This window comes from Erinaceus europaeus, chromosome 4 (assembly GCF_950295315.1).
Source record: "Erinaceus europaeus chromosome 4, mEriEur2.1, whole genome shotgun sequence".
NCBI lineage: Eukaryota > Metazoa > Chordata > Mammalia > Eulipotyphla > Erinaceidae > Erinaceus > Erinaceus europaeus.
The window spans coordinates 120368282-120393482 of record NC_080165.1 but is presented as its reverse complement, the minus strand read 5'-3'; the positions used below and the strand labels follow the sequence as shown (position 1 = coordinate 120393482).

Below are 25201 nucleotides of genomic sequence, written 5' to 3'. Positions count from 1 at the left end.
AGGTCAAGGCATTCAGTAGTGTTCTGATAAGTCTGAGTAATTCTTAAAAGGATCTGGGAATCAGGCTGTCAGAGCGTAAAGAGAAAAGGGCAGTGAGAAAATAGATGCCTGGAAGGCAGATTATTATTATTTTCCTTAAAAGAGAGAACTCGGGTTCTGGGCAGTAACACAGTGGGTTAAGCACACATGGCGCAAAGTTGCAAGAACCAGCGTAAGGATCCAGGTTCCAGCCCGCAGCTCCCCACCTTCAGGGGGCTTCACCTCACAAGTGGTGAAGCAGGTCTGCAGGTGTCTCTTTCTCCCCTCCTCTCTGTCTTCCCCTCCTCTCTCTGTCCTATCCAACAACAACAACAACAACAATGACAACAATAACAACTACAACAAGAGCAGCAACAAAGGCAACAAAATGGGAAAAATGGCCGCATGAGCAGTGATTCGCAATGCAGGCACCGAGTCCCAGAGAAGAAGGGACTCAGTGGAAGAAGGGCAAAAGGAAAAAAAGAGGAGAGAGAGAACTTGGTGGCTTACATGTACAGAAAAGGCTGGGGTAAAGTTGACTCTGGGACTGATTTGCAGAGTTTGCCAGCCTTGTATCTCTTCACCTCTCTTTAGTTTCTGATTTCTTTCTTTCTTTTAAATTTTTTTTTCCTTTTTTCTTTATTGGGGGAGGGGAGGTTAATGTTTTACAATCGACAATAAAATACAGTAGTTGGTACACGCGTAACATTTGTCAGTTTCCCACATAACAGCCTAACCCCCCACTAGGTCCTCCTCTGCCATCATGTTCCAGGACCTGAACACCCCTTACCCCTTTAGTGCAATACACTGATTCCAGTCCAAGGTCTCCTTTGTGTTAGCTTCTGATTTCTCCCTTTTTCAGATGTCACTTGTTGGTGATGGGGCTTGTGACGCCCAGAAGCTTCTATGTTCTACTGTCTCAGATTTTATTCACTGATGGATACAAGACTTCCAGAAGCCTTAGGAGTGTTTTTATTTTATTTTATTTTATTTTATTTTGTTTTTATGAGTGATTTAATAATGATTTACAATATAAGATTACAGGAGTATAGTTCTGTACCTATCGCCACAGTTCTATGTCTCCCTCACCCACCAGTGATAAGCATCATAGGCCTCACAAAGCCTTAGAGAGACTTTAGCTTATTTTCTCTCCTTTTCCTTTGCAAGTTCATGTGCCTCAATTCTCTATGTAGTACATATGAGCAAAACCATCTGGTAGTTTACTTTCACCTCTTTGCTCACTTCACTAAGTCCAGTCACCTTCAGTTCCATCCTTTCTGTCCCAAATGACACAACATCACTTTTTTTTTTTAAATTAAAGGGTAGTATTCTATGGAGTCTGTATCTCATAACTTCTTTTTTCTTTAATTTATTTATTGAGGGATCAATGTTTTACGGTCAACAGTAAATACAATAGTTTACACATACATAACATTTCTCAGTTTTCCACATAACAATACAACCCCCACTAGGTCTTCTGTCATCCTTTTCTAGGACTTGTACTCCCCCCCCCCCCCCATCATAACTTCTTTATCCAGTCATGTTGATGGTCACTTGGGTTGCTTTCACTCTTCGGCTGTTATGAATAGTGCAGCTATGAGCATGGAGGTGTGGGGGGAGGTATATATGTCCTTTGAATTAGTGTTTCCTTATGGGTATATATGCCCAAGAGTGGTAGTGCTGGATCTTAACGGTATTTCCACTTTCACTGGTTTGAGGACTCTTCGTGCTGTTTTCTGAAAGAACTGCATCAATCTGCATTCCTACCAACAGTGTAACAGATTTGTTAATGTGGGCCATTCTCCATTCTAACAGGTGTGAGAGGTCTGAGGCGCTGTCTCATTGTGGTTTTAATTTGCATTTTGCATTTCTCTACTGAGACGTGAAGTGGAGATGTCTGCACACACATGTGAAACATATGTATCTCTTCTATTATAGAAAATGGTCAGTTTACTCAGATCTCTTGCCTGCCTTTTAGGTTTATTTGGTTTTGTGATGTTGAGCTATGTGAGCTCTTTAGAGATGTTTAGTATCAACCACTTGTCAGAGGTGTGATGTACAAATTTATTCTCACAGTTGTTTGATTGCTTTTTTTTTTTTTAATCCATGTGGAATTTTTTTTCAGTATGTAGAAGTTTTTCAGTTTGGTGTAGTCCTGTTTAGTTCATCCTGCTTTTGTTTCACTTACCCATTGTTAGGAGGCTCCACATATGTCTTGGATGTTAAGATGGTTTAGGAGCATTTTTAAAATAATAACATTCAAGTAGAATGAGTTTCTCTCTGCTAATCCTCATCTATGAAATATAAAGGAATACAGTTTGTAAATTATAAAATTTTGAAGGGCACAATGTTTATCAAAATACTATATTTATTAGGACATAAAACATTCATACAAACTAATAAAAAGTGTCTATTTGGAAAAAAAAAAGCCAGAAAATAGAAATAAAGTATTTTGAGAAAAGGTTACTTATTGACTAAAATACAGATATGCCTTGGTTCTTGGTTCTTGCTGACCTGCTGACAAACTTTGTGACCAGCCCCCACACCCCCCACTCCATGTGGAGTTTCTGAGAGATGAAAGACCAGACTTTCTGACCCTACTCAAGGGTCTGCCCTGTTGGGCAGGGTCAGAAATGTGGTCTTGGGAGTTGGGTGATAGCACAGCGGGTTAAGCGCACATGGTGTGAAGCCAAGGACCTGCGTAAGGATGCCGGTAGGAGCCCCCAGCTCCCCACCTGCAGGGGAGACTCTCCATTTCTCTCTGTCCTATCTAACAACAAGGACATCAGTTAGAACAACAATAATAACTACAACAACAATGAAACACAACAAGGGCAACAAAAAGGGAAAATAAATAAATAATATAAATAAAAAAGAAAGTGTGGTCTTTCATGTCTCAGAAACTCCACCCTTCCAGCTTCTACAGCACAGTTGGGAGGTAGTTATCACTCACCATAATTGTGCTAACCTGAATCTGCCTGCCAGGGCTACTCACATGTGTGTGTGTGGGGGGGAGGGGGAGAGTGCTTGAGCTGTTTGAAATAAAAAAGAGTGAAAAAATTTGCCCAGGAGCTAAGGAATTGTACACGTGTGATGCAATCAGGCCTTAAAACAAAACAAAACAACCCGGTGTTAACAATAGATAAAGTTGAGGAAGGTATGTAAATTCAAAGAGATACAGAGTGACTGAAAGGTGGAGTTAGTTCAGGTAGTCTGACTCTACAACTTCAGAGGGAACATTTTACGTATTTTATGATTGAAAGTTTCATTTTGCAGTTAACAATTGTAATGTATTTCCAGACACAGAGCAGCATGATTGCATAATGGTGGTAGTGGACTTTTAGTCCCAACTGCCATTTTTCATTTGTGTGGACTTGAGCAGATCTCTGGACTTTCCTAGCTCTTGATTTTCTTGTATGCAAAAAAAAAAAAAAAAGTGAAGATAATAAAATTTTGAGGGAAAAAAAACAGAAACACAATAGACACAATCTTTTTTATTTATTTTAATTTATTAATTTATAAGATGGAAACACTGACAAGACCATAGGATAAGAAGGGTACAGTTCCCACCACCAGAGCTCTCTATCCGCTCCCCCCCCCCCCATAGCTTTCCTACTCTTTAACCCTTTGGGAGTATGCATCCAGGGAATAGACACAATCTTAGCCAGGCTTATTATTACTCAAAGAGTCTATAAATGTAATTATCACAGCTAAATTGTGTGCTCTATGTTATGAAAATAAAAGTTTGTCAAACCTTGGAATTCAGTAGACAAGGAACTAGGCTTTTAGAAGAAACTGATGGCAAAGCAGCATGGCTCCCCAGCTTTGAAAGCTTCTGGAAGTGTCTGTAAGATTGTCTGTGGTTGATTCATCAGAGCAATCAATGGGTATCCTGGGGATCAAGACCAGAACAATCTGATTGTAGAGCTGCTCATTGCTTTCATTTTAATAATCATCTTACTTTTCATTTTTCTTTAGTATTACACGGTCTCTCTTTCCAATGTTACTGTTTTATAATATCCAATAGACTTGGTCCATTGATCACACATTATTCACAAGGAAAAAATTGAGTTCTGTGTACCTAAATTCTCCTGGTCAGACTGAAAAGAATTGGTTTTAGAAGTCACAAAGAATGGGAGTCGAGTGGTAGTGCAGTGGGTTAAGTGCAGGTGGCGCAAAGCGTAAGGATCCAGATTCGAGCCCCTGGCTTCCCACTTTCAGGGGAGTCACTTTGCAAGCGGTGACCCAGGTCTGCAGGTATCTATCTTTCTCTCCCCCTCTCTGTATTCCCCTCCTCTCTCCATTTCTCTCTGTCCTATCCAACAACAATGACATCAACAACAACAATAACTATAACAATAAAACCATAAGGGCAACAAAAGGGAATAAATAAATAAATATTTAAAAAAAGAAGTCACCAAGACAACAAACAATGGCAGTTTGACTTTATGTGCTATTAAAATAGCTATATTGAGTATTTATTTATATATTTTGTTACAAAACGTTTTCTATGTTGTCATCCAAAAATGGTTTGGTTTAGCATCAGGCAGCTGAGATAAGGTAACTATATTTTGAATACTTGTAAAAATTTATTTGTTTTGTTCTCTGGCATATAAAGTATTTATGGTGCTCTTGATCACACTGTAGTTATTATATTTTAGTCTCACTAAACTTATTGATTGGTTATTTCATTGAACCTAAGCAAAGCAAAAAATCACTTGATCAGTGGCATATACTTTGTAGTTTTCTTTTAATATAAATTTTCTGAAGCCTGAAATGAACAATTTAAAATATTCTTTTTTAAAAAATGTTTATTTATATTCCCTTTTGTTGCCCTTGTTGTTTTATTATTGTAGTTATTGTTGTTGTTATTGGATAGGATAGAGAGAAATGGAGAGAGGAGGGGAAGACAGAGAGGGGGAGAGAAAGATAGACACCTGCAGACCTGCTTCACTGCCTGTCAAGCAACTTCCCTGCAGGTGGGGAGCTGGGGGGCTCGAACTGGGATCCTTCCCCCAGTCCTTGCTGTTATCACTATATGATATCCTTGGTTTCCATTTCCTGTAAAACAGGAAGAATAACACTGATATTTCCTCATTATCATGTTCCTAAGTGACCCAGATGAGGTAATGTTTCTGAAAACACTTTGTAAGGTATAAAAAGTATTATCCAAATTAGTAGAAAGAAGTATTTATGTTTTAACTATTAGTTACCAGATTTTTTTTTTGGTGGAAACTTCTGATCTGAGTGTATCCTTTTGCTTATAAAATAAGTAAACCAATATTTACATTTATGATTTATTGCACCAAATTAGGTTGATGGCACCATTTATCTTGCTGATCTACCTTGGTGAACATTGCTTTCAGAACAGGAAGATGACATTTATTTCTGTTTGAATCAACTCCTAGACTAGAATGCCAGCCTAGGAAGAAAATCATACATTATTATGAGCAACTGTGTTGTTCGAACAAGTAAAAATTCTAGCTAGTCATGCTTTCAAATTCTGTGTAAAAATGTCTTAAGATACATAATACCAAATTACATTAACTTTATAGTTCTAAGTTTCAAACCAATACTCATTTCCTCATTTCTTGACCTTTTTTTGTCCTGCTTAGGAAAATGTATCATTTGAAAACTTATGCTTCTGGTCTGTTTGAAGCTATTTTTTCTTCTTTGTCATAATTTTCAGCAATAGCCATTTAAAATTATCTTTAATTATTCATTAGATAGAAGCAGCCAGAAATTGAGAGGAAGGGGGAGACAGAGAGACACCCGCAACACTGCTTCACTTGGAATCTTCCCCCTGCAGGTGGGGACCATGTACTTGAACCTGGAGCTTCACTTATTATAAGTAATGTATATGCTCAACCAGGTGTACCACCACCTGGTCCCACAATAGCCATTTTGTATTGAGATTTCTTTGGACAAGGACTTATATTTAGAATGTCTGATTCTCTTATCACTGTTCAGAAAAGCCAGTCTCAGTCAGTCTTAACACAAAATGACATAGGGTAGTCCTGAGCAAGTAATAAGGAATTCCACACTAAATATAGAGAAGAAGAGAAATGCAGGAGAAGACAACTTATGGTTTCTATATGATAGAGAGGAGCTAATGATATAAAACAGCAGAGAGAAATCTTTAAATAATACAAAAAAAAAAAAAAAAAACACACAAGCAAGCAAAACAAACCAGTGAACAGAGCACCCTCTTGCATACAGTAGGCATCCACAACAGAATGACCGTGCTCACTTGTTAGAGGACTGGGTGCCAGTTTAGTCGTGAAATAGATTGAAACAAACATGTCTGATTCACTGACAGGGAAAATAAAAATGATATGATTCATTCATGCTAAGAAACCACCTCCATCAATTTCACTGAAGATTATTTGTCAAATTTTGATATTAAGCACAAGAGAAAACTGATTCAGACGGAAAGCCACTGAGAATTGGAGGCCTACAACTGTGAAAGACAGAAGATACTACAGTTGAGAATGTATAATTTAGACAGAAGAAGCTCATTACCAGCCACATGGTAATTGTCAAGATGACAGGGCAAATTCACACGTTGGCCCTAATAGACCCCTACATTGTCCTTCATTGTAGGGAAGAAATTGTTCTTGAGGTTTTTTTTCTTTTTCTTTTTAACTTTCTTCATATAAGAGAAAGGGAGAGAAAGAAACACTAGAAAAGTACAAAACTACAGGAAAAATTAAACAGTACTAGAGAGAAAATGACATCATTAAAAAGGTATGGACGACTGCGTGCATGTAAATGTTATACATCAAAGTATTACATACAATATATGCAAATAATTTTTTCTTTAAATTTTTTTTGTTATCTTTGTTTATTGAAAAGAGACAGCCAGGGGAGTTGAGCGGTAGCACAGCGGGTTAAGCTTATGTGGCGCAAAGCGCAAGGACCAGCATGAGGATCCTGGTTCAAGCACCCCCGGTTCCCCACCTGCAGGGGAGTCGCTTCACAAGCGGTGAAGCAGGTCTGCAGGTGTCTGTCTTTCTCTCCCCCTCTCTGTCTTCCCCTCCTCTCTCCATTTCTCTCTGTCCTATCCAACAATGACAACAACAACAACTACAACAATAAAAAAAAAAAAAAGAGGAAAAGAGACAACCAGAAATCAAGAGGGAAGAGGGAGATAGGGTGAGAGAAAGAGAGACACCCACAGCACTGCTTCACTTCTTGCAAAGCTTTCCCCCCCCCTGTAGGTGGGAACCCAGGGCTCAAACCTGGTCCTTGTGCACTGAAACATGTGTGCTCAAACAGGTATGTCACTAACCAGCCCCAAGACCTGTGTTCTACCCATTGGGTAACTTCGATCGTATAGCTGGATTAATATAGTAAGTAATAGGGGTTGAGCGTGCATGTTAAAATGGCCCCAAGTGTAAATACATTTAAAAGAGTTTTTTTTTTTGTACTGTTCTTATCTCACCGTTCTTTTTTTTTATTCTTTTTTAATATTTATTTTATTTATTAATTCCCTTTTGTTGCCCTTGTTGTTTTATTGTTGTAGTTATTATTGTTGTTGTCGTTGTTGGATAGGACAGAGAGAATTGGAGAGAGGGAGGGGAAGACAGAGAGGAGGAGAGAAAGATAGACACCTGCAGACCTGCTTCACCGCCTGTGAAGCGACTCCTCTGCAGGTGGGGAGCTGGGGTTCGAACCGGGATCCTTATGCCGGTCCTTGTGCTTTGCATCACCTGCACTTAGCCTGCTGCACTACAGCCCGACTCCCCTTATCTCACCGTTCTTTTTTTTTTTTTTTTAATTTTTTATTTAAGAAAGGATTAACGAACAAAACCATAAGGTAGGAGGGGTACAACTCCACACAATTCCCACCACCCAATCTCCTTAACCCATCCCCTCCCATGATAGCTTTCCCATTCTCTATCCCTCTGGGAGCATGGACCCAGGGTCATTGAGGGTTGCAGAAGGTAGAAGGTCTGGCTTCTGTAATTGCTTCCCCGCTGAACATGGGCGTTGACTGGTCGGTCCATACTCCCAGCCTGCCTCTCTCTTTCCCTAGTAGGGTGAGTCTCTGGGGAAGCTGAGCTCCAGGACACATTGGTGGGGTCTTCAATCCAGGGAATCCTGGCCAGCATCCATAAGATCTCACCGTTCTTATGTTGAATAACATCTATCCATTTCTCCCTTTCCTTCCATACCTTAAAGTTGTCTCCTATTTCTACAACTTGTGTTTTTGGAACTGTTTTATTGTGTATAGCCTTGTTGAGAGTTAAATGTTCCTGGTTTCTTTCTCTGGCACTCCTTTCAGTAGCGCTTGCAAGGCAGGTCTGATAATGGCAAATTCTTTTAGTGTTGTATGTGTGGTACTGTTTTGATTACTCCTTCATATTTGAATGATAGTCTTGCAGGGTAAAGTATGTGTGGCTGGCAGTTGTTGTCTTTCAATACCTTGAATATACCACTCTACTCTCTCCTGGTTACCATGGTTCCTATAGAAAAGTCTGGGGCAAGTCTGACTATACTGCCTTTATAAGTTTCTTTTCTTTAGCAACTTATAATTTTTTTTCTTTGTATTTGACTTCTGAAATTTCACAATGCTGTGGTATGGTGTAGGTCTATTTGGATTTAGAAATTTGGTACTACTCTCTGCTTTCCTTACCCTCTACATCCTGACCATGCACCAGATTTTAGAAAACTTTCTTCTACTTCTTTAAATATAGTTACTCCTTCCTTCTTTTTTTAATATTTCTAATTTATTATTAATAGTTTGTTATAAGATTATAATATATAGTACCACTACACCCACCACCAAAGTTCGGTATCTCTACCCTCCAACCTCCCAGAGATAACCACCCTAGTTCTCACAAGCCTTACAGTTTGCTTGCTTCTGTGTTGTTTGGATTTTGACTTATTTATTTATTTTTTGCCAAGCTCATGTAAATCAGATCTCTAGATTCCACATATGAGTGAAACCATTTGGTAGTTGTCTTTCATCTCTGATTTTGCTCAGCATAATCACTTCCAGTTCTATCTATTTTGTCTATAAGGACACAATATCATCTTTTTGATTGCAGAGTAATATTCCATGAAATATACATCCCATAACTTCTTTCATCAGCCATCTATTGATGGCCATTTAGGCTGCTTCCACTCTGGTTATTGCGAATAATGCAGCTATGAACAAAGAGTGCATATGTCTCTTCTAATTAGTGTTTAACTGTCCACTAGATAAATGCCCAAGAGTATTGCTGAATCATGAGATACTTCCACTTTTGCTTAAGGACTAACCATACAGTCTTCCAAAGGGGCTGTACCAGTTTTTATTCCCGCCTGCAATGTAGCAGAGTTACCTTTTCTCCATAAGCTTTCCCAATAGCTGTCATTTCCTGGTTTGTTGATGTAAGTCATTCTCTCAGGTGTGAGTTGTTATCTCAATGTAGTTTTAATTTGCATTTCTCTAATGATAAGTAAAGTGGAGCATTTCTTCCTCTGTCTTTGAGCCATGTATATCTCTTTAGAAAATTGTTCTTTGGCCCACTTTTTTTATTGGGTTATTTTTGCTTTTGTGGATATTTACCAATTCTGCATAGATGTTTCTTACCATTTCTTAGCCACTTGTCTGATGTGTGATATGAGAATAACTTCTCCCATTTACTGGGTTGCCTGGTTATTCTTATGTGGTTTGCTTTTGATGTGTAGAAGCTTCTTAGTTTTATGTAATCCTATTTATTATTCTTGTTTTTACTTCCTATGCACAGGGAGTTGAGTCTCCAAATACATCTTTGACGGGAGGATCCTGCAAAGTTTTATTGGAATTTTCTTCTACAAATTTTAGTTTCTGGTCTAATATCTAGATCTTTAATCCATTTTGATTTGACCTTAGTGTATGGTGTTAGGTGGCAGTCTAGTTTCACTTCGACATGTGGTTGTCCAATTTTCCCAGCACCATCTTTATCAGTTTATTTATTTATTTAAATTTTTTATCCTCACAGCACTGCTCAACTCTACTTTATGTCAATGTGGGGGAATTAAATCTGGAACCTTGGAACCTCAGGCATGATAGACTGTTTGCATAACCATTATGCTATCTCCCCTCACCTAGCACTATCTGTTGAAGAGACCTCCTTTACCCCATTGAATGGTTTTTGCCCCTTTTCTCATATGTATATATCTGTGGGCTTTTCATTTCATTTCTGTGCTTTCATTCTTCTCCATTGCCATATTTGGTGTCCATGTTTATTCCAGTACCACGCTGTTTTTTTTTTTTTTTTGAAAAAATTTTTAAATCTTTATTTATTGGGTAGCGACAGCCAGGAATCTAGAGAGAAGGGGAGATGGAGAGAAGGAGAGAGACATCCGCAAGTGCTTCACCACTTGCAAAGCTTTCCTCTTGCAGGTAAGGGCTGGGGGTTTGAACTCGGGGGTTTGAACTCCTTATGTATGTGATCAATCAGGTAGGTGTTCCACCATGCTATTTTGATTAGTACTGCTTTGTATTATAAACTAAAGTTGAGGAGTGTGATACCTCCATATTTTTCCTTTTTCTCCAAGAAGTGCTTTGGCATTTCACGGCCTTTCTGCTCCCTTCTTTTTCTCCTCTCCTTCTGAGATCCCTATAATTCTGATACTTGTTTTTCTAATGTGGCCTTCAAGCTCTACATCACTTGCCTCATTTTTCCTAAACTTTTTTTCTCCTTATACTTTGAAATCAAAGAGTATGGCCAGTTTGCCTTCTACTTCTTTTATATGGGTGTGTCTACTGCATTGAGTTACTATTTGAGACTGGAATGTATTCAGAATTTCCTTCACACCCTTTAACTCTGTTTTCAAGTTTTCCATTTTCCTGTCAATTGACTCTTTGAAGTCATGGATGTCTTAACCCATTTCTCCATATTAAATTGAGAGTTTTTTATTTCTTCAAATTTTATAACAATATGTTTTCTAAATTTTTTCTCTGACAGTTCCTTTGCATCTGCACTATGAAGTGTCTCACCCTTATTTTGACTTTGCAAAACCAGTGTTTTTCTAGTTTTACCCATCTGTTTATCAGTTTTAGTTGTTGGCCAGCAGGTATTGCTTTGTTCTGCTCTATATGTGAGTTAGGGTGTGTGTGTGTGTGTGTGTGTGTGTGTGTGTGGCGGTGGGTGGTGGTGGCTGGGGAGGTGTTTTGAGGAAGTGATATGGTGTTATGACACCTGATTCCCCTAAACCGTTCCATATTTATAGGTATGTTTGCCAGGCGTGGGTTGGGGGACAGATCCCACACCTCCTTCTCTTCTCAGAGTAATTCCTGAAAGTGGGAAATCTGTTGTGAGTTCAAAATCACTTTTCTTACCTGCAGGGTTATCTAATCCCATTCACCAGGGTCTCTATGGCAGCTGGGACATTTTAGAGTTTTGTGGGTTTAAATGATACTACAAGGGTCAAGTATTCATCTCCCTGAGGTTGACTCAAGAACCTGTGACTTCTATAGGCTCTAAACAGCTTTCCTGAGCTCCTTATCTTAAAATCATTCAGTTCCTGAGAGGCTCTGCATGGATGCAGACCCTTTAAATCCTCCTCATGGATTTCAAGCCACTATAAATATAGTGCCCACTAGCAATGCAGTATTGCATTTATCCTTGTCTCCTCTCCCACCCCATCCTGTTCCTACTGTCCACAGCATAATCACCAACCTTCAGAAAGTGATGTTTCTTTGTTTACCAGGAAATCCAAATATATTCTGATGAAACTCACCAATATGTTTATTTCCACCCTGAGAGTCCCAGGGTTTATTTTATAATATAATCTACATGCAGTAAAATCTACTCTATTTATGTATAGTTCAATGAGTTTTAATCAACATACAGATCAAATCTCCATCATTGCAACCAGGATTGTGGATAATTCCATTCCCCCCTTACTGCTCTCAAGCCTTATTCCTCTCAAGGAACATCACCAGTACCTCTTCCCTCATCTCCAGCCCTCAGTAGCCATTGCTATGTTTGCAGTACTGATGATGTTCCTTATTCTAAGATACATGTAAACAAGTCACTACAGTTTGTAGACTTCTGACTTACTTTATCTGCTGTAAAATTGTTTATTTTTCTTAATTATTAGTTGTCTATTACTGATGTATATACATATAGTTGAATTTTAAAAGCTTGATTCTTATAGTTTTTGTTTCTGATTTTTATAATAGCAATGCACAGGTTCAGTCCCTAGCACCACCTTGAGTCATCAAAGCAGTGCTCTGGCAAAAACAAAGGAGAAAAGTGTTTAATATTGAAGAATGTCTCATTAAATTTTGGTCCATGCTCCCAGAGGCAGAGAAATGTTACGGGATGATGACTAGAGGGCTCTGAAACCCAACTCCGTTAGAACCCAAAGAGAGAAGAAGAATAAAGGAAAGACACTTAGAAGTAGTAATAAGTATAGGTGTGACTTAGGAAGAGAAGGTAGCACCATGGGAAAAACTGGACATATATATATATATGTATATATATACATATATATATATATGTAGTCAGTTATAGAAATAGTAGTCAACCCATGTCTATGACCTTCACGGAACCACTGCAGGTCCAGTGTAGGGAATGGAGACATAGAACTTTGGTGGTGAGAATGATGTGGAATCGTACCACTGTTATATTATAACTTTATAAATCAACATTAAATCAGTAATAAAAAAAGAAACTAAAACTTTAAGAAGAATTAAAACCCCAGTAAGAATTTAAAAAAAAAAGTCTTCTGGAATGTCTCACTAGAATGAAGACACACATTTCTTATATTGTAGTCTTGGAGGATAAGTTTTCTATTAGACTCTTCCCTGGATTAACATTGGTCATTATAGGAAGCTGCCTGGAAATCGTAAGGGAAGTCTGGAATACAGGATGCATAGGGGAGTTTTATTTATCAACTTCTTTTTTGTTGACTCATTAGTTATTACATGCAGGTAATCCATTGACAGAATAATTTATCATACTGAACAGGTTCCTCCAACAAAAAGGTTGGAGATTTTTTTCCCCCAAACAGGGTTATCACTAGGATTGTTGCCTATCCATCAAACCCACCACTTCCAGCAACCTTTCTTTTTATTCTTTGTTTCCTCCTCCTTTAATTGATAGGATAGAGAGAAATTGAGAGGGAAGAGGGAGATACAGAGGGAGAGAGAAAAAGAGACACACTTGTAGCACTGCTTTACTGCTTATGAAGCAGGTGGGGACTGAGAGTTTAAACCTAGGTTCTTGTACATGGTTAATATGTGCTCTCAAACAGGTATGCACCAAGACTGGAGATTTTTCATACTACTTGGTTTATTCTAGACTTATCTGCACTCTTGCTATAAATTTTATATTTGTATTTATCCTTATAGGAAGATTGTAATATTAAAACATGTGTTGCTACTGCCTTCAAAGACTTTAATCAATAATTCACTTGGCTGATGAATTTTTACGAGCTCTTATTGTGCTTAATAAACTGTGCTATATATTAGGAGAGTAGGAGATAACCAAGAAGCCTAGAAAATGGTTTCTGTATTTGAGGCTTTTTTGGCAGAGCACATAGTGAGTCAGTAGTTACTGAATAAACAAATTCATCAATCATGCACATAGCTTATAAAGGTATTAACAAAGAAGAACCAGTGTGACTGCTTTTTTTTCTTTATTATAACTCTAAGGAAAGTGCTAGGTACATAGTAGGTCATTATTGAACATATATAGAATAAATGAACAGAGGACTGCATGTTATACACAGTTAGAATCATTGGAATTCTATGAAAACCCATGATTCCTATGTGGGTTAGTCAAGATGTAGGTGGGAATTTAATTCATGCACAGGAGAAATTGAATGGTATATTGGAACCTTAGAAGCTGAAAGTTACTGGGCCAGTGAAATAGTACAAGGATAGTACACCAGACTTTCATACCTAAGGCTCAGAGGCCACAGGGTCAACCCCCCCCCACTACTATCAAGTAGAGCTGAGCAGTGCTCTGGCCTTTCTACCCCTCTTTTTTCTTCTCTCTGTCTCTGTCTGTCTCCCTCCCTCTGTCCCACTTCCTCTTCCTCAGTAAAAAACAGTAAAAAAGTTGAAAGTTGATAGTAGATATGTGGCAATGGATGGTGGTCAGACTGGAATGGCAAATCTTGGAAAGGCTTAAAACACAAGTTAAGGGCTGGAAAAATAACTTCCCTTGACTTCACTGCTTTGCCTTGTATGTATATATCCCAGGTTTGAACCTGGCCCCTCACTACACTGAAGGAAGCTTTCTTTGGTGCTGTGGTCTCTTTCACTCTGTGTTTCTAAAAAAGACACAAGCAAACAAAGGTTAATAATTTCACTGGTTATTTTGTATTATATGCATTTAAGCCAGTACACCATTGCCTGGCCCCCATCACTGGTTATTCTGAAAGGAGAAATTAGGAAGGCTACATTGATAAAGTTTACTGTTTATGTGACTTGAAGAAAAAGGAGTCAAAGATGAGAACAATCTTGTTTTCAACATGCTTGACTTGGATGATAGTAAAAGCATGAACAGAAGTAAGATTGTCAAAAGGGAAAATTAGTTTTGGGGAATAATTTTTGTGTTTTCAACCTCTTAATATTTGAAATAACAAGGATATTTACTATAGACTGAGAAGAATCAGAAGCACTGATTATTAGACCTGAAAAGTACTTTCAAGATTAAGTTACAATTAGATTGAAAAAGTACAACTCTGTCAATTTGACAAATGACATTATCGTAATGAGGTCTTTAAGATAAAATCAGGAACAGCCTCCAGGCATGCAATCTCTGCCCTAGATGTAGTGCACAAGTAGGGTGAATGTACATAATCACTTGCAATGTGTTTATTTCTTTTTACTGGGGAGGATTAATGGTTTATTCAACAGTAAATATAATTGTTGGTACATGTATAAAACTTTTCAGTTTTCTATGTCCTCCTCCACCATTGTGCACCAGGACCTGAAAGCCACCTCACCATCCCTCCACCCCCAATGTTTTACTTTGGTGCAATACACCAAACCCAGTCCAAGTTCTGCTTTGTGTCCCTTCTGTTCTCAGCTTCTATGAGTGAGATCATCCCATACTCTTCCTTCTCTTTCTGACTTGTCTCACTTAATATGATTCCTTCAAGCTCCATCCAAGATGAGGTGAAGAAGGTGAATTCATCATTCTTAATAGTTGAACAGTATTCCCTTGTGTATATAGACAACACCTTTCTCAGCCAATCATCTGTTGTTGGTTGGACATCTGGGTTGCTTCCAGGTTATGGCTATTAAAAACTGTGCTGCTATGAACATAGGTATACAGAGATCTTTTTAGATGGGTATGTGTGGTTCCTTAGAATATATCCCCAGGAGAGGAATTACAGGGTCATAGGGCAGGTCCACTTCTAGCTTTCTGAGAGTTCTCCGAACTGCTCTCCACAGGGGTTGGACCAATTAACATTCCTAGCAGCAGTGCAGGAGGGTTCCTTTGCTCCCACACCTCTCAGCATTTTTTAAAAAATTTATTTAAAAAAGGAGACATTAACTTAACAAAACCATAGGATTAGAGAGGTACAACTCCACACAATTCCCACCACCAGATCTCTGTGTCCCAGCCCCTCCCCTGGTAACTTTCCTATTCTTTATCCCTCTGGGAGTATGGACCCAAGGTCATTGTGGGATGCAGAAGGTGGAAGGTCTGACTTCTGTAATTGCTTGCCCACTGAACATGGGCATTGACTGGCCAATCCATACTCCCAGCCTACCTCTCTCTTTCCCTAGTAGGGTGGGGCTCTGGGGAAGTGGAGCTCCAAGACACATTGGTGGGGTCGTCTGTCCAGGAAAGTCTAGTCGGCATCATGCTGGCATCTGGAACCTGGTGGCTGAAAAGAGAGTTAACATACAAAGCCAAACAAATTGTTGACCAATCATGGACCTAAGGTCTGGAATAGTGCAGATGAAGTGTTGGAGGGTACTCACTGCAGACTATTGTGTACTTTTGCTTTTAGGTATGTATTTTGCCCTAGTTTATGGATACGTGTGAACATTTGCTCTATCTCATGGGACCTAGTCTATATCTAGGTTTTGGGACTTTGTTAGAAAGTGAACCACCAGGAATGAAATTAGAAAATCCTCTGAGAAAGAAAAGGTCTCACCTGAGTAATGAAGCTGAAGGGTTGTCATTCCACACCTGAAGTCTATGGACACAGTCTGAAGTGAAGCATGCTGAGGTGGTACTCATTGTGTTGATTAGGGGTAAAGTAGTATTTCATTATTATCTTTATTTGCATTTCTCTGACAACCAATGACTTGGAGCATATTTTATATGTCTATTGGCCTTTTGGATCTCTTCTTTGGTGAATATTCTGTTCATATCCTCTCCCCATTTTTGTATGGAGTCATTTGTTTTTTTTTTGTTGCTGAATTTGGTGAGCTGTTTATATATTTTGATTATTAGCCTTTTGTCTGATGTATGGAGTATAAATATTGTCTCCTATTCTGTAAGGAGACTTTTACTTGGTGGTTTATTTTTCTTTGCAGAAGCTTTTTAATTTGAAATGGTCTCAATAATTTATTTTTGTTTCAGTCTTCCTTGTAACTGAGGATTTCTATGAAACTTGGATAGAACAAGGTTTTGTTAATATTTGATAGTTTCTGGTCTAGTATCCATTTGGAGTTTACTTTTGTGTGTGGCAAACTGCAGTGGTTCAATTTTATTCTCTGTAATGCTTCAGTACAATGATTGGAAGAATTAACATCATCAAAATGAATACTCTACCTAGCGTCGTATACAAATCTAGTACATTCCCGACAGGTTTCTGTAGTGTAGTGGTTATCATGTTTGCCTCACACAAATCTAGTACATTCCCTATCAAGGTCCCACTAATTTTTTTAAAAGACAATAGAACAAAAGCAACAAAAGTTTATCTGAAACCAGAAAATAATCAGAATCACCAAAACAATCTTGAGCAAAAAGAACAGAACTGGAGACATCATACTACCAGATCTTGAACTATATTAGATGGCCATTGTAATAAAAACTTCCTGGTAGTGGAATAAAAATGGACACATTGACCAGTGGAATAGAATGAGAGCCCAGAAGTAAGTCCCCATATCTATGGAGATCTGATTTTTGACAAGGGGCTAAACTATAAAATGGAGAGTCTCTTTAGCAAATGGTGTTGGGAAAATTTTTTTTTCTTTTTCTTTCAAAATTGAGACAGAGAGGCAATGAGGTCAAGAGACAGTGAAAGAGGGAGTCTGGGGGTAGCACAGCAGGTTAAGCACATGTGGCACAAAGCACAAGGACCAGCATAGTGATCCTGGTTCTTGTCCCCGGCTCCCCACCTGCAGGGGAATCGCTTCACAGGCGGTGAAGCAGGTTGGCAGGTGTCTATCTTTCTCTCCCCCTCTCTGTCTTCCCCTTCTCTCTCCATTTTTCTCTGTCCTATCTAACAATGAGGACATAAATAACAATAATAACTACAACAACAATATAAAAAAGGGCAGCAAAAGGGAAAATAAATAAATATTAAAAAAAAAAGAGAGACAGTGAAAGAGACCATAGCACTGAGGCTTTCTTCAGTGCAATGGGGGCTGGGCTTGAACAAAATGCATTGTTTCACTGGCCCTATGATGATTTGAAAGGTGCTCTAAAAGCCATTCTACAGATAGTTCTGGATACCACATTTGGAAGTGTCATTTCTTTTTTTTTAATTTTTAAGATCTCTTTATTAGGGGGATTAACGTTTTACATTCGACAATAAGTACAGTAGTTTGTACGGAAGTGTCATTTCTATTGTATATGACTGTGAAGGAAAACCTTTTTAATATTTGAGTATATACTCATTCATTTCTACTAATATAATCTTATTCAAATATGTGACATTAGTAAAAAACTTCACTTTTAATAATCTTCTGACACATTGAAGTTTAAGAGGTTTTATATAGATTTTTTTTTAATTTTTTTTAATATTTATTTTATTTATTTATTCCCTTTTGTTGCCCTTGTTGTTTTATTGTTGTAGTTATTATTGTTGTTGTCGTTGTTGGATAGGACAGAGAGAAATGGAGAGAGGAGGGGAAGACAGAGAGGGGGAGAGAAAGACAGACACCCGCAGACCTGCTTCACCGCCTGTGAAGCGACTCCCCTGCAGGTGGGGAGCCGGGGTTCGAACCGGGATCCTTATGCCGGTCCTTGTGCTTTGCGCCACCTGCGCTTAACCCGCTGCGCTATAGCCCGACTCCCTTATATAGATTTTTATGTCTTCAATTTGTTTGATCCATGTCTTATCATTCTCAGAATATAGATCTTTTGCTTGTTTTGTTAAATTTACTTAATTAATTTATTTTTTTAAAATATTTATTTCCTTTTGTTGCCCTTGTTGTTTTATTGTTGTAGTTATTATTGTTGTTGTCGTTGTTGGATAGGACAGAGAGAAATGGAGAGAGGAGGGGAAGACAGAGAGGAGGAGAGAAAGATAGACACCTGCAGACCTGCTTCACCGCCTGTGAAGCGACTCCCCTGCAGGTGGGGAGCTGGGGTTCGAACCGGGATCCTTACGCCGGTCCTTGTGCTTTGCGCCACCTGCGCTTAACCCGCTGCGCTACAGCCCGACTCCCAATTTACTTTATTTTTTATTGCTTAAAATATTTTTATTTATTATTGTAATAGAGACAGAGAGAAATTTAGAGGGGAGGGGAGAATAGAGAGGGAGAGAAACAGAGAGATACCTGCAGCCCTGCTTTCCACTTGTGAAACTTTCCCCCTGCAGGTGGGGACCAGGGGCTTGAACCTGGGTCCTTGCATACTTTAATGTGAGTACTCAGTCAAGTATGCCACCATCTGCCTCCTATTTTTGTTAAATGTATCCATAAGCATTTTCCAATTTTGAATGCCCATATATATTTATATGTAACACAGGAGCCTGTATAACATCTGAGTCCCCATCAGGGTAAGCTCACAGTCCATTGTTATAGCTCGGTGGTCAGTTTGGTGATGTTAATTCTTCCTATACTCGAGCATGAAATATCTTTCCATTTCTTTGTATCTCTATTGCCTTGAAGAGCGACTCATAATTTTCAATGAACAAGTCTTTCACTTTTGGCACTTTTTTTTTTTTTTTGCTGCATCTCATAAGTTCTGCTATATTGGTATATTTTCATCTTTATTTATTTATTTTTACCAGGACACTACTCCACTCTGGCATATAGTGTGGTACCTGGGACCTTAAAGCCTCGGTCATGAAAATCTTTTGTATATCCATATGCTATTTCCCCAGACCTCAAAATATTTTTATTTAAATTTTTTTTATCTTATTGTCTTTATTTGTTGGATAGAGAAAGCCAGAAATTGAGAGGGAAGGGGAAGATAGAGAAGGAAAGAGACAGAGAGACAGCTGCAGACCTGCTTCACCACTCATGAAGCTTTCCCCCTGCAAGTGGGGACCAGGGGCTTGAACCTGGGACCTTGCATATTGTAACATGTGTGCTCAACCAGGTGTGCCACCACCTGGCCTCACCTCAAGCATTTTTAATCCAACCCATGACCTACTGATTGTTCAGGAATGTGGTATTTAATTTCTATATATTTCAATTTTCCTACTATTATTAATGTCTGAGTTCATTCTAGTGTGGCCAAAATAGAAACTTGTATGATTCTAATCTTTTAAAATTTGAAACTTGTTTTGTGACTTAGCATATGGTCTCTTCTATAGAATGTTTTATATATAATTGAGAAGAGTATAAATGATTCCTGATGTTGGAATATGTTATATAGGTGTTTGGCCCATTTGTTCTAAGATGTGTTTAAGCCCAATATTTCCATATTGGTTTTCTGTATGGTTGATCTATCCATCATTGAAAGTGGAGTGCTGAAATCCATGACTATTTTATTGCTATCTATCACTCCCTTGAAGACCTATCAATATTTGCCTAATCAGTGTTAGTGCTCTGTCTGACACCTTTGCCTCAACCATCTGCTTCACTGGCTCCACAGTTTGAGAGAAGAGAATTAGTGGGAAATGTGAAATGAGAAGAAATGAGAACCAGCCCTTTTGTAGTGAAATTAGAAATGTAATAGTTAAACACTGACTAGCGCTAGAGGGAGAGTAACATGGCTATGAAGTGTTAAGAGTGAATTATTATCATACTCCTAACTCCCCCAAGACTTTCCTATTTCTTAAATTGCAGTGATAACTCTGAGATTAAAAGTAATATTAGCTTTACAAGCTCATTTTAAACCAGTTTCTAGAGTAGTAACTGCTCTTGTCTTCATGGGTGTACAGAGAGTTTATTAATAATAAGCTGTTCTACAACCATTTAAAAATTAATGATCCTAAGTAGTTAGTTGATATGTATACCCTGATTACCTGATGACATTAGGTAGTGAAGAAGGAGTAGTAGATATAGATTTGGTGAAACATGTCCAAAGCTCTGGGTAGGCCCAGGGACTTCAAAAGTAGTAATTGTCATTTGAGATTATTAACAAAGTTAAACTAGATCTCAACAGATTATTTAGGAAAATTAACCATTGCATGTAAGAATAGAAAATACCATACATGGGTAGAGTATTTTTAGACTCAGGCCAATCAACTAATTTTTTTTAATTGGAAAAAATGTCAGGAATAGGCAGTCTCCTGTGTCTAAAAAATACCAGTCAAAAAGTCTAGCCAGTACATATAGATTTATTGATCCAACCAGCCAGAGTAAAGGACAGTTTTTTAAAAAACTGAACTAATTGGCCCCTGCATGCCAAGTTTCTGTGACAGTATATTCTTAGTGACCTCTCTTCTTTATTGTGGAATGTAGGTGATAAGAATGGAAGTGAGCCTGATGATGCTGAACTAGTAAGGCTCAGTAAAAGGCTGGTGGAGAATGCTGTGCTCAAAGCTGTCCAGCAGTATCTGGAAGAAACACAGAACAAAAACAAGCCAGGGGATGGGAACTCTGTGAAAACCGAAGAGGCTGATAGGAATGGCACTGAAAATAACATCAGGAAATGAAACCTGAACTTGGGCAGGCCTCCACTGATCCATAAGAAGCATCCCTGCTCTCCTCTGCTGAGACAAGGAACTAACTTACAATGTACTGTTTTAATCTGTGGAGATTGCCTGTTACTTTCATGATGGGAGTGTTTGCATTTTGGAAAAAACACAGCAGAAGAGAAGTAGAGTTCAGAAGCTCACAGAGGAAACTAATCTATGATAGCAGAATGACTCAAGTTTCATTTGCCTTTAGTCTTGACTAGGGCACAGGAGACTTTGGGTTATGCTTCCTGAACTCAGATCAAAATCCACAGATGGGTCCTTGCCATAGATGGAATACTGCCATTTATATTGTTTAGCAGGGCATTTTACTATTTTGTCTGAGGCCAAAACACAGTTATCAAGTGCTAAGTTCAAAATAATCACTGTTGAAATTATTATCTACACAAGTCTATAAATGCTTCATGTTTGTCCAGTGTATGCTATGGTTATGCTGTGCTCTTTATTTACAGTAAGTTTGATTTATATCAGTTATATATTTTTTTGGTGAAATGCAGCCTTTTCTATAAAGTGTGGACAACATTTTAAAGATTTTTTTAGTCCCTTTTTGATAAGTCAATATACCCTATGTAATGTTTTTCATTAGCCTTTATATGTAAAATATATAATTTTTTTTCTGTAGGCAAGAAACCTCTTGGAATCCAGGACTTAATTAATGAAGCTTTACATCAAGAAAGAATGGGTTTGAAGTACAAAGTGAAACAAATAAGAAAACTTTTATTAGAGCCTGAAACTCAGGCTAAAATTAGGAGGGAACTGTTTGAAGGAAGACCCATTAACTATAATCAAGAAAACAGTGTTTATTCCAGCAAGATTTTGACATGAGTTCTACATGATTATCATGGTACCATAATTTATAAAATCTTTTGAGTTTATTAAATAGCTCTTTGGTAATGACCAAGGGGTATTCTCATTATATTTGTACAACAGCAAACCAACATTTGATAAGGAATGAATAATTTCTTTCTCCAAGAAAACTGATTCTGCTCTGTTATTTTTTAGGCTAAACTTGTATTCTAGAATGTTTGTTTCAGTAATACTAAGAATTATTTTGCAGAAAGGACATCTCAGTCAGCTGTTGTGGGATGTTCCTCAGGTTCCCACAAATAGAATATATAGTTTGGAAAATCAGACAAAAATATAGTATTTCAACAGTTACTTGCTACTGACTGTTACTTCTGTTATTAAATTAAAAGAAGCACTGTCTAGTTGTGTCTATACCTAATGTTACTTTTAATGGAAATTTGAATGTTTATTGAATACTAGTACTTGAATGAACCTTTGTAAATGTAACTATTGTAATCACTGGCTAAGAATGTTTTATAATACCCATATGTTTTATTTTTAGTGATCAAAATGTAGTTTTTTGTTTTCATTTCTTAATTAACAAATGTGTGAGATTTTTATTTTCTACTTTTCTGAAAATTTGCTCCAGACTTACCATATTCTTTATAGTCTGAATTTGTTTGCACTGATTCATTTTTAAAGACAATTCTTGAAAAATGTATTCCCACATGATAATTATTGGCAATGGCATTTTTTTCTTTTTTATTTAAGAAAGGATTAATTAACAAAACCATAGGGTAGGAGGGGTACAACTCCACATAATTCCCATCACCCAATCTCCATATCCCACCCCCTCCCCTGATAGCTTTCCCATTCTCTATCCCTCTGGGAGCATGGACCCAGGGTCATTGTGGGTTGCAGAAGGTAGAAGGTCTGGTTTCTGTGATTGCTTCCCGCTGAACATGGGTGTTGACTGGTCAGTCCATACTCCCAGTCTGCGTCTCTCTTTCCCTAGTAGGATGGGTCTCTGGGGAAGCTGAGCTCCAGGACACATTGGTGGGGTCTTCAATCCAGGGAAGCCTGGCCGGCATCCTGATGACATCTGGAACCTGGTGACTGAAAAGAGAGTTAACATACAAAGCCAAAAGTGCCAGTTAATTTCAATACATTATTATTATATTTCTTATCTTTAGGATCCTGTTAAAAAGTTATTTATACTATTTATAAAGCTAATAAAAGTGTAAGACTAAATTTAGATATGGGTATGATCTACTTGAAAGCTACGCTGTCCATAATGCAACACTTTCTCTTTCTACCAAGTTCAATGCCTTTTACAAGGTAAGTATGGGTGACAGAAATTAAGAATTAAGCCAACTCCCTTACAGCCCCAAAGTTCTGTGAAGATATTTGAGTGTGGTCAGCTGCTGGATTGGAACTGGAAAAACACAAACCCAGAGATTTAATTTACAGATTAAGGATTCTAACCCTTATCTATGAAATCATTATTTAAGTATGTTTATGAAGATAATGGGAAGTATATAATAAAACCAATTTCTTCATGCTTGCATTTAAAAAGTTCAAACAATGCATTACTCTGCAAAGAAAAAAATGTAAAATTTGTATCTGAAGAATTCAAAATGACTTTTCCTGCATTGATCAGAGTTAGAGAATAATTACTTGTTAGATCATATAGCCAGATTGTACTGTTCTGAGTTGGTGTGTCAGCTAGGTAGTTTTGACTTTTGACAGGGAGAATGTTTGTATGCTTGGTGAAAGAACACTTGCTTGGTCCAGGAGGTGGACTGTGGTTTCTAGGCTTGTTTTCATCACTGCCATGTAAGCCTGAGGAAACCAGCTCACTCTTGAAAGTGGTGCCCAGTGGCCTTTTTTTTTTTTTTTTTTAACTTGCTAAGGCAGAGAGAAATTGAAAGGAGAGGGGGAGACAGAGAGAGAAAGAAGACACCTGTAGCCCAGCTTCACCACTTGTAAACCTCCCCTCTGCAGGTGGGGCCTGAGGGCTTGAGGCTTGGTCCTTGTGTGTGTTCAACCAGGTGTATCACTGCCCAACTCTAGCCAGGTAGTTTCTAAGAACCCTAGAATCTTTGTTTCCACACCACAGTGTAAATTATGCTGAGACCACTGTCTCAGATGGCTCCACTTGTGTCAGGCCTTCTTGTTTGGACCCCTCTAGTTCATCTGTTGTTTGTAAGCCTTAGAATCCCAGGCTCTGTTTGTGGCTCACCTGGTAAAGCATCACTGTGCGACATTCAAGTTACCACCTACCTGCAGGGGGGAAGCTCTACAAGTGGTGGAACAGCACAAGTGTTTCTCTCTCTCACCTTCTAAAATCAACAACAACAAAAAGCCTTTAAGAACACTGGAGTTGTGTAGGCATCAAGTGGCAAAATAAATAAATAAATAAATAAAGAAGAAGTATCCCATAGGACTATATATCTCTTTCATTTGTGTTGTGTGTCAACTCCAAATTCTGATGGCATATACTATGCTTGCATTAATATGAGTCCAGTATTCAGTCATTGGAATAATAGTAGGCCCTTATGAATACTTTAAGGGGTTTTGCCAAAAACTATTTGCAATAAAAGATAAAGTTTCTGTCATTTTCCAGGCCAATAGATTAAATCTATAAAATATTAGGTTATTATTATACTGGCCTACCTCTCTGCCTCGATTAACTATAAGTCTTAAGGATATATAAGATTTATATGTAGAACATAAAATTCAATCTATGCACTACCCAGTCATCCTAGCAGATAGATGCTTCTAGATAGAGGTACTTAAGCAGTTCTGACTTAAATTCTGGACATCATTTCAGACATAGCACCAAGGAGATCTGTTTGCACTTGATCATAGATGCACAAACCAGCTACCAAATTATGTAGCAAATTAAGAATTTTAAAAAATATTTTTATTTATTTATTATTGGATAGAAACAGAGGCGGGTCTGGCGGTGGCGCACCTGTTTGAGTGCACATGTTACAGTGCGCGAGTACCTGGGTTTGAGCCCTTGGTTCCCACCTGAAGGGGGAAAGCTTCACAAGTAGTGAAGCAGGCTGCAGATGTCTCTCTGTCTTTCTCTATCACTCCCTCCCTTCTAAATTTCTGACTGCCTCTATTCAATAAATAAATAAAGATAATAAAAAATTTTAAAAAAGAAAGGGAGAAATTGAGAGAGGGGGAGGAGATAGAGGGACAGCTGAAGCCTTGCTTCACCACTTGTGAAGCTCCCCCCATGCAGGTGGGGACCAGGGGCTTGAACCTGGGTCCTTGCACACTGTAATGTGAGTGCTTAACCAAGTGCACCACCACCTGGCCCCACAAATTAAGAATTTATTTAATAATGCGATAAAAGACAATAGTCCTACAGTAGCTCCAAACAAGCTGTTAA

At 38.2% G+C, this 25201-nt stretch overlaps 1 protein-coding gene across 7 annotated transcripts in view; it reads left to right on the top strand.

The window, feature by feature from the left end:
• Positions 1 to 25201, top strand: part of AKAP7 (A-kinase anchoring protein 7) — a 258608-nt gene that overhangs the window by 119443 nt on the left and 113964 nt on the right. For 2 of the 7 annotated variants that reach the window (XM_060190450.1, XM_060190448.1), the window contains one exon: positions 21632 to 22530. The exons of 2 other annotated variants lie outside the window; for them this stretch is intronic. In XM_060190450.1, the coding sequence (XP_060046433.1) occupies positions 21632 to 21834 (203 nt within the window). In that variant the 3' untranslated portion in view covers positions 21835 to 22530. Of the gene's footprint in view, positions 1 to 20773; positions 22531 to 25201 lie in introns of those variants that run through there. 3 more of the 7 variants (XM_007533764.3, XM_060190449.1, XR_009549585.1) reach the window with 2 other exon arrangements.